Source organism: Phragmites australis, chromosome 7, assembly GCF_958298935.1.
Source record: "Phragmites australis chromosome 7, lpPhrAust1.1, whole genome shotgun sequence".
NCBI classification, from domain to species: Eukaryota; Viridiplantae; Streptophyta; class Magnoliopsida; order Poales; family Poaceae; genus Phragmites; species Phragmites australis.
Window position 1 is genome coordinate 19,233,918 of NC_084927.1, and position 9,833 is coordinate 19,243,750.

Here is a 9,833-nt window from a genome sequence, read left to right on the forward strand (position 1 = left end):
CCGGATGAAGAACCCAATCCAGGAAAGGGAAAATCAACGGAATTGCGTGAAAAAATTGGTTTGGCTCTTCAGATGGATAGGAGGGCCGAACTTGCTTTGGCCGCCGATCGTTGTGGACAATAGGGAGGTGGGTGGAAGGAGTGCGCCACGGGCGACGGCATCAGAGTCGGAGAGGAAATCTGAGCATGGTTGGCCGAGGCTGTACTTCTTGGAGGAGAGGATGAGGAGACGCTGTCGAAAAGGTTGATACAGCTCATCCAATCCAATAAGGTCAGGAGTGCCACTGAACTTGCTTCAATGGGCTAGTTTGCTTAAGCCGTTTAACCAGTGCCGCACGATTGCTTGGACGGTGGATGAAGCGGTGACTGCACACCAGTAACTTTATGGGATGAAGTCAGGGGATCCCTATCCATGATGGGAGGCTGTTTAATACATCTACCCACGCAGGCTCTGAGTCTCAGGACAGGTCATGGTTACAAATATCGTCGGTAACCATTCGTTTGAGCATGGTGGATCAGGCTCTAATTCGATCGATTTCTACTGAATTTCACCGAATTACTGTGCGGTTATCACGGTAACCGCGGTTACCATCGGGGACCCGTAACCGTTTGCAAAACGGTAACTAAAACCATGCTCAGGACTAGCCCAAAATGCTTACCTTTTTTTTTTTTAGTGAACGCCAAAGTCTCACCTGCCAATGTTTAGAAACATATCCAATCAAAATAAGTTTGCCATCCCAATTTCATCGAAACAAAAAGGTTCAGGGACCGTTGACGTGCGTGGGCATCGTTTGTGGGCTGTCACTGTAGCCGCTGGTAGAAGTTGGTTAGCTGATGTGTCTACCTAGCAGAAGATCAAAGAAAAAATGGCACCTTAATTTGGTAACAAAAGGTGGATAGTGACAACCAGATGATTTGAATACCTTCTCTCCTGGCAGTGGCAGGTACATACACGTAGCTAGGGTTCTCGAATCTATACTAGCTAACCACATTTTCATAGATAATTCTGAAGAGAGGGTACTGTGTCCGTTTGGCCTTTGTTGGACACGTGACAGTGGTGATCACTGAAACCGGAATCCTGTGACGACTATCAGTAACGGCCGAGAAAATGACATGTGTTTAAGATTCATTAGGTTGGAAAATATATGTATGTATGTTCTTATCATTTTTCTGATTAGAAAGTTTTAGTGAACTGCATCCTGCACGCAGTCCTGCATGAAACAAGCCGGCTAGGATGTATGGTTTTATTTAGAAAATCGATACATTTTCCAGCCTCTGTATCGTGAGATGGACACGGTCTGATTCATTAGTGCATAATATCAACCTTAGTCTAAAATTTGAACAAAGCAAATAATAGGCCGCAAGAGGTATGACATATCATACAAAACACAACTTATTGCTACATTGCCACCCATAGTTGGCAAATAATTTCATAATGACCCCCTCCAATGCTCGGCACGCTGTGCATATATCCTCGCTTTCTTCCTACTTCTGTAACAATCTCCAGCATCTCAGCAAAATAAGTGTTTCTGAAAATTGCCTGCATAAAAATGTAATTGTATTTTTATCAGATACAACATCATTGTGTTATAGCCATATAGTCCAACATAGAGTGAGCACACCGACCAAGATTTTTTTATTATATGTAAGAACTACATTCCCAAATCAGTCCTTAATCATGTGATCAACGATTTTGGGTGTGTTTATCCCAAAGGCTATCCACACTATTTGCCATATTGATCTAGTAAATTGGCAGTCAAAAAAAGAGATGTTAAATACTTTCGTTATTATTGCAAAAGCAATATTTAAGAGTGTCATTCTAATTTCGTTGTGCTAGGATGTGCGGTGAGAGACTGTTGTCAAGGGATGTATAATTGAAATATCCGTTTGTCCTTATAACTTTTTATGAGTAGAAATTTTATTGAACTGTATCATGCATTTCTGCATGAAACCAGCCCGGCTAGGATGTATGGTAAGAGGCTATTGTCAAAGGGAAGTATAATCTGTAAAGCGAATTCGAATAGATTATCTGCAAACTTTGCACTACTTCACTGGAGTATTCTATGTGTAGTGTGAATGTTTACTTTTTCGTCTGAAACATGCAGCTTAGTTGGTCCCGCGCAAATATATATTTGCCGTTTCGATGCCTTGTCCTCCGGTGCAAGTTTGGTAGAACAAGCTCTTAATTTGAGGTCAAGATATGACAACTTGTACGACTTTTTCTTGACCAAAATGCTGAAATAGAATCATAATATTGACGGGACGAACTCCATCAAACCCCACTTGTTTCGATGGTTTCGTGTTCTATGGGCATCGGTACGGTTAAAAATGCAAATGATTGACATGGCTCTAAAATTAAGCATGTGAAGAACACAACAATACATGGAGTTTCGTGATAAGTCGAGCGATATGTTTCCATGGAAAAAGTATGTCCATTTTGTTTCCAGAATATATAATTAGTTCTTAAATGCAACATAAAAATGATGATAAGTCTATGACATAAGTTTCAAGTTTAATGGAGTATGTATCTTGTTCCAGGAAAAAAAAGAAGATGATTCATACTTTTTGTGTTCTGCTAGCCAGGTTATCTGTGCTTAACCACACTCCTGCTTAATCCATCCACCAATCAGCGATTAGCGAAAGATAACCAGGCAGGGCACAAAAAGTATCACTAGGATTATTGAATTGTGCAACTTAGAATAATAAACTTGCTTAACCGTGCAAGTTAGGTCCATAGTGTTATCACTTTTGTACTCCACTGCAAGACTCTGCAGTCAACATATATAAGCATGTTTTGATTACTTTCGGCAATCGGCATTATGGGTCCAAATGGTACTTTATAGACTTTATGAAAGCCAGGCAACTTGTCATTTATTTGCTATGACTACCATATGGAAATTTAGAAACCGTGTTATGCGATTTGTGAAATCAAATGAATTTTTGCGGGCTAAATTAAGAGCTGTTGGTAAATATATTATAGTGCCAAAAACTTGGCATTTCAGAATAAACCCGTGGATATTCGGCATGGTCCTTTTGAACTAATAATGCTTTACATAACAATTTCAGAAGGACTCCATCTCTTGAAACAATCTAATACTATATATGTAAATCTGATAAAATTTGAGGTGCGCAATTCTAAGAGAAAAAATTGCCAAGAGAGTTGGCATTCAAAGAAGAAAGAGATCGGTATCAAGCTAGTCCTAGAACTAAAAACTAGTGGGCAGCAAGCGCCAAAATTTGAGAACATGGATCAAATTGAGCCACAACAAATATAGATCACTTGAATTATCAGGCAAGCAAGCATGCCTGTGAACGACGAAAGAGCCACCAAAGCTAGGACACCGTGATTCCAAGGACTCTACGAGATTCTAATGGACAACGACGACCAATCTCCTCTGCTTGCTTTGAACACACATAGAGAATGAAAAGGAAAGCCAAGTTGGAGCCAACCCGATTGTATTCATTCGTCGATTGCACACCACGTGTTTTTCAAAGGGAAAATACAATCTATATTTTTTTTATAAAAAATATTTTATTAAGTCTCATTGTTATATCAAGATGATCCAATTGCACAAGAGTACATATTACTAGTCAAAAGGCTCAAAGGCTAGTACATGTTAATTTTCATTTTCCACCAATGGCAACGTGTATGTGTGTGTGGAAGGTGGCCGTCCAGCTAACCCTTCAAACTAAGAGGAGAGAAAGATGTAGAATGGAAATGGCTTTTGGGTTTTCTCAAAAGCCAGAAAGGATGAGCTTTGCCTTCTTTTCTTCTCCTTTAATTGAATGAGCAGAACTTTGTTAGGCAGGGGCAGATCTAGGAAAATTGTGACTATGGTTGTATGAACTGCATCTTTAGTCTCGATATGTAAAGCATGTAGTTAAACTTTTGTACGTTCAAGCAGTATTGCTCTTTGAATATATGGAATGGATGTATAAAATAACAAGATATATTTGTTGGGATACACTTGTAGTCTTGTACAACCTTGATTGTTTATCGTTTTTATGTGAATATAGTGATTAAGTGATAGTGATTATAGTTGTATCTTGGATTCTTTAATAAGTTTAAAGATTTTCTAAATTGCTGAGACCGGATCTTGCGCACGGCACCCGACCATCGGCTCATTTTTCGATTCATGAAGAACCTCTTCTATCCTTTTTCTTTTAGAAACGAAAATACTCTTCGATCTTTCATTTCCTATAAACCGTGTGTAGTCTCCCATCCCACATTTCCTTTTTTGATTCCTGAGATTGAAGGATTTTAGGCCTTGTTGATGTGTAGCGTTGCAACGGGCAATCTAGATATTTCCTCATTTCACTCATCATTGAAATGGTATGAAAACATAAAGCAACAAATAGCACCTTTTTTGTGGTGGCGTATCACTGTACCAAAGAGAAAAGCCTCACCAGCTAACCAGAAATAACACGTGGACGCATTTCATTCTTTTTCTACACACACTCCTAATATTTGTCTACTATTTATATAATTTGACAAGTTCCTTTTCCGGGGAATATAATTTGACAAGTCATATAAAAAAGAATGCATACCACAAGCCCAGTAAGAATACTAAGAACTATGCAAGGAAATATATCAGAAATCCTAGCTTTTTCATTCCCAAAACTTACCCGTGTAAACAACTACACTGCAATGCAAAGCTAAGAAGAAAGAAGAAAGGGATGAGGGCAAGTGGTGGTTTAAATATCTTGCACTTTTGATCCTGACAAGTGGCACCTTGTTTCCAATTGTTTTATCTTAAAAAATCTCATAAATCAGCAAATTAAGCACGAGGGGCATCACACAAGGACATAACATAAATCCAAAAATCAATATTATCAGGTTAAAACAACGGGTTAACAGCCTGACTAAATCTAACTCGCGGCATATATATGGCTAGCTACCCCGTTATACACGAAGAGGAGAATGCATCAGCGTCAGCTCTCCCAGAGTAGAATAGAGTAGACCAGGCAGGCATCGTCGTCTCCGGACACGACCAGAGCCATTCCGAGCCTGTCCGGGCCAGGCCGGCACGACGAACTGAGCAGTAAGCACTCGCTCTAGCTCCCCCACTCTTGCCAGCGCCTCTGAAGCTGTTGATGCGAGTGAGGGCTCGGTCGCCATGGCTCTCACGGCGGCGGCGAGGATGGATGACCACGACGAGTACGCCAAACTCGTCAGGGGGATGAACCCACCCAGGTGAGCGATCAATCGATTGCCGGCTTCTTGCTTCGTCAAGGGTATTTTTTTTCTCTTTGGTCTTTCCTCTGAATCGTGTAGTTTTCCTTGCTTTTTTCCTTCCTCTGTTGCCGCCGCCGCTGTAACAAAGTTCCCTTTTTTTTTCGAGAAACAAGGCTCCTTGACTATGCCAGATTCTTTCATCCCCTTGTATTGTTATTATTATCCAGTTCTTGTCTCGTCGTTCCTTGCAAGGAACAATCGTTTCGTCATTTCAGTTTTTTTTTAAGAAGGGGATAGATTTATTCTAGCCTCTACACCGCACGGTGCATATGGATGGCTATTTTGCATCTAAGAGTAGCTTATTACAATCAACATTTGAATACCCAACAAATGGGGTATGAGAAGACAAAACGATAAGAACCAAACCATTTGTAACAAAAAAAAAAATTAGGGACAAATTTTAGTACTGAACTGGCATCTATGTTGGTATAAATCTCTATAACAGTAGTTTTCAAACGCCGGTAATGATAGGACAAGTCGTTTCAGTTTTCTTTCTTCAGTTTTTCGTGTGTTCTGCTTCCACGCAACTTCGGTTCTACTGAAGAAGCTTTGTCCTTGAATGTTCAAACTTTCAAGTTATCTTCGCTCAAAGAAGGAAACAAAAATTCAAGTTTTTTTAGGGGAAACAAAAATTCAAGTTGTCCCTGGACTGGAGCATGCTCCTCTGTTCTTTCTCTGTTTTGCACCCCGAAAGGATTTAGGTCCGCCCTTCCTTTTTTTCTCTCCTTTTTTTTGGTTCTATTTTGTTTGGGTTCCCCTTTGCTCTGATTGATTACTGACATGTGCTGTGCAATCGATGTCTCCTGGACCAAATTCACAGGGTTGTAATCGACAACGAAGCCTCCGACGACGCGACTGTGATCCGGGTGGACAGCGTGAACAGCCACGGCACGCTCCTCGCCGTCATCCAGGTCATCGCCGACCTCAACTTCGTCATCCGCAAGGCCTACTTCTCCTCCGACGGCAGCTGGTTCATGGACGGTCAGCATGCAATCACCGTGTTACTTTGCCACTCTGACAAATTGTAAATTATTTTTTGTCTGAAAAAATGATCTTTTTTTTTTCTTTGTAATCTTCAGTGTTCAATGTCACCGATCGTGACGGCAACAAGGTCCTCGACGAGCCCACCATCTCCTACATCCAGACGGTAATCGGCCGATTCCTCCACTGAATTCTGTGGTTCTGGTCTGATTTGTCCCGGAGCCTGATGGAGTTGAATTGATGCCGCAGACGCTGGAGGCGGACGACTGGTACTACCCGGAGGCGCGCAACACGGTGGGCATCGTGCCGTCGGAGGAGTACACCTCCATCGAGCTCACCGGCACCGACCGCCCAGGCCTGCTCTCCGAGGTGTGCGCGGTGCTCGCCGGCATGCGCTGCGCGGTCCGGAGCGCCGAGCTGTGGACGCACAACACGCTCGTCGCTGCCGTCGTGCACGTCACGGACGCCGGCACCGGGGGCGCCATCGAGGACGGGGGCCGCATAGCCGACATCAGCGCGCGCCTCGGGAACCTGCTACGCGGGCAGAGCAAAGTGCGCGCCGCGGCCGCGCCGGGGGGCAGCCTGGCGCACAAGGAGCGCCGGCTGCACCAGATGATGTTCGACGACCGGGGCCACACTCCCGCAGCTGGTGCCAGCGCGGAGTCGTCCTGCCCGTCGCGGACGGAGGTGTCCGTGACGCCGTGCGCCGAGCGCCGGTACACGGCCGTGGTGGTCCGGTGCCGCGACCGGCCCAAGCTGCTGTTCGACACGGTGTGCACCATCACCGACATGCAGTACGTGGTGCATCACGGCACAGTCAGCGCGGAGCCATGCGGTGGCGCATACCAGGAGTACTACATCCGCCACGTCGACGGCCACCCCGTCCGCTCCGAGGCCGAGCGCCAGCGGCTCGTCCACTGCCTCGAGGCCGCCATCGAGCGCCGCACCAACGAGGGCCTGGAGCTGGAGGTGCGGACGGGCGACCGCACGGGTCTGCTCTCCGACATCACTCGTATCTTCCGCGAGAATGGTCTCACCATCCGTCGCGCCGAGATCTCGTCGGAGGGCGGCGAGGCGGTGGACACGTTCTACCTGTCCGACCCGCAGGGCCACCCCGTGGAGGCCAAGACCATCGAGGCCATCCGCGCGCAGATCGGTGAGGCCACGCTGCGGGTCAAGCACAACCCGTTCGCCGGCGACGGCCGCGGCAAGGGCAAGGACACGGACGCCAACGCCGCCGGCGCCGGCACGACGGCGTTCATATTCGGGAACCTGTTCAAGTTCTACCGGCCGTTCCAGAACTTGGGAATCATCAAGCTCTACTCGTAATATACACTGATATGCATATATACCACACTTGGTTAAAAAAAAAAATTCCACAGGTTCTCGGCAGTTTATGGTAAATTTATCTTTAGACAGACAACAGATTTCGCTGTAAATATGGTCCTGGATGGTGATGATATATGTTTCAGTGTAAATATGTTGGTAAGGCTTTACATAGTAGAAAGTTGATGAAGAAATGCTAAGTTAGCTCCCCAAAAAATAGTGCCAGGAGTACACTGGAAGTAGGGTATGTTACTTATGTAAATACTCATCTTGTACATATGTTCATACATATTCTTGTAGGGGGAGAGAATACAAGGAAAAGAAGAAGAAAAGGAGGAACTTTTGAATGCTGTAGCCATTCTGTGTTTGTGTCTGGAATGCAGAAGCAGTCTGCAAGAAGTATCTGCACAAGCAAGTGGTATCTGCAACATGCAAATGCCTGGAAAGTCTTGCCGCCAGGTAACTGAGGTGGAAGAACGGTGCTGGATAACAACATCGATCACTCCCACAGTCCCACGTGCCGCATGATGAAATCAAAATTCGTCAATACTTTCCAATTTGTCATAGATCGAGTGACCAAAGCAGCTTGGAAGCAGTTGCTGAACTTTCAGATTGGATGGCTACTTGATTGAGTTACTGAACTTTTTCTTTTCTGAAACAAGTTGAGGTATCGAAGCAACATCAGCAACCTCAGATTCCTATCTCTGCTTTGTTTGGTTACGTTTGTGACCAGGATTCACTCCTCCAAAACGGGCAGAGATTCAGGATGGGTCGTTTATCAGAAGCAGCATCCAATGTACGTACGGCAGGGTGTCTGACTGACCGACGGAGCAGATGAACATGAGTTGCTCTTGGAACAGATTAATCTTCAGAGCACTGACGAATAACCTCTATCTGCGCTGCTGCTCACATTTTTGCTACCTACCATACGACGTGCGGCGATTTTCTGCCATCCCCTGCAACTTTGCGTGGAGTTCCCGCGATGCAGACGGTCCTGGCATTTCCACGGTGGAGTACCTGATCAGTTTCTCTATTTCTCTGGGGCCCGGGCAAGACGAAGTACCCGATCAATGGAGTGGATCACCCCACCACCACCTGTGTGCGGCTGTGGCCGTGCTCCTCCTCCGCGCGCACCCCATGTGCCACCGCCGAGCTAGTCAGACATAGGCGCCCGCCGAGCGCCGTGTGGACGCAAGCTCACACACTCACATGCCGTTGTCGTCGATCCCTGCCAGACGGCCCGCCGCCTGGACCATGCAGGCATGCATGGGCTGCCCCCGCACTGCCATGCTCATGCCCCCCTTCACCTGCGTTGTCCCCAGTGCTTAGGCTACTTATCCCATTCACACTCACACTTCAGTCTCAGTTCATCACTGAATAAATAGCCACACCTCCATTCTTGTACCGCTCGCCAAGCCCCATGGCGAAACCAAGAGCAGCCCCGGCGCTCCTCTATTCTCTCCTCCTCGTCCTTGCAGTCCTCGCCCTGGTCTCCGGCGCCGGCGCCGGCGCTGCCGCAGGAGCACCGCCGAGGTGCAGGCGTGCGGACCTGGTGGTGCGGCAGCGCGCAACGGGGCGAACGGTGGAGGGGAAGCCGGAGTACGCGGTGGAGGTCCGGAACGCATGCCGATGCGCGCAGTCCCGCGTGGTGCTGCGCTGCTACGGCCTCAGCAGCGTGGAGGCCGTGGACCCGCGCGCCATCCGCGCCGTGGACGGCGAGCGGTGCCTGCTCCGCGGCGGGAGGGCCCTTGCGGCGCGCGGCGGCGCCGTGCGGTTCACCTACGCGTGGATGACGCCGCAGGACTTCCCGCTCCTCAGCTCCCAGGCGCACTGCTAGCTCGCACTACTAATTTTTCGTCAGAAATTCAAAGGCACCGGCCGGCTGAGTTGCAAGTGTAACTAAACGAGTTTGATTATGTTGAATATGTTCATTTCTTGAGCATTTTCTTCAGGTTTGGTGTAAATTTTGTTTTGCTCTGTTGTACGGTTCTGATTGCACTGCATTTCTGTAGGCGTGGTAATTATTTTGCCATAGAGTTTTCTTTTCTTTTTATTTCTTTTCTGTTCGTGTGTTAGTACTTAAGTAACGTGATTTTCTTTCTGTACTGTTGCCTCGCATTACCCCTTGCACACACAAATCCCAGAAGCAGAAGCAGATCTGACGGACTCGAGCTTGGTGGGCTTGAGGCATTTAGGAGCGCGGCGGACACGCCGTGATGCGTGGCGGCTTTCACGTCGACACATCACGTGGCAATGTCCGCAACCTTACCAGCGTTTCTTGCTCCACTGCA

General features: G+C 46.6%; 2 protein-coding genes across 3 annotated transcripts; both read left to right on the forward strand.

Moving 5' to 3' along the window:
• Positions 1-4,822: 4,822 nt before the first annotated feature.
• Positions 4,823-7,900, forward strand: LOC133924101 (ACT domain-containing protein ACR6-like). Of its 2 annotated transcripts, none has more exons than XM_062369484.1 (4): positions 4,823-5,193; positions 6,056-6,216; positions 6,315-6,382; positions 6,466-7,900. In XM_062369484.1, the coding sequence occupies exons 1-4, from the start codon at positions 5,117-5,119 to the stop codon at positions 7,543-7,545; spliced, it is 1,386 nt and encodes a 461-aa protein (XP_062225468.1). In that variant the 5' UTR covers positions 4,823-5,116; the 3' UTR covers positions 7,546-7,900. The 2 variants fall into 2 exon arrangements, with proteins under 2 accessions (XP_062225468.1, XP_062225469.1); XM_062369485.1 differs by lacking the exon at positions 4,823-5,193 and adding an exon at positions 5,200-5,936.
• Positions 7,901-8,053: 153 nt separating this feature from the next.
• On the forward strand, positions 8,054-9,589 carry LOC133924102 (protein TAPETUM DETERMINANT 1-like). The gene has a single exon (XM_062369486.1). The coding sequence runs from the start codon at positions 8,963-8,965 to the stop codon at positions 9,377-9,379; it is 417 nt and encodes a 138-aa protein (XP_062225470.1). The 5' UTR covers positions 8,054-8,962; the 3' UTR covers positions 9,380-9,589.
• The last annotated feature ends 244 nt before the right edge of the window (positions 9,590-9,833 follow it).

Bases quoted from the DNA above. Each gene is read 5' to 3' on its own strand.
- LOC133924102 (XM_062369486.1), top strand. From the start codon at position 8,963: ATGGCGAAACCAAGAGCAGCCCCGGCGCTCCTCTATTCTCTCCTCCTC.
- LOC133924101 (XM_062369484.1), top strand. From the start codon at position 5,117: ATGGCTCTCACGGCGGCGGCGAGGATGGATGACCACGACGAGTACGCC. The intron at 5,194-6,055 runs GTGAGCGATCAA...CCAAATTCACAG, and splicing joins AGGGGGATGAACCCACCCAG to GGTTGTAATCGACAACGAAG. The intron at 6,217-6,314 runs GTCAGCATGCAA...TGTAATCTTCAG, and splicing joins CGGCAGCTGGTTCATGGACG to TGTTCAATGTCACCGATCGT.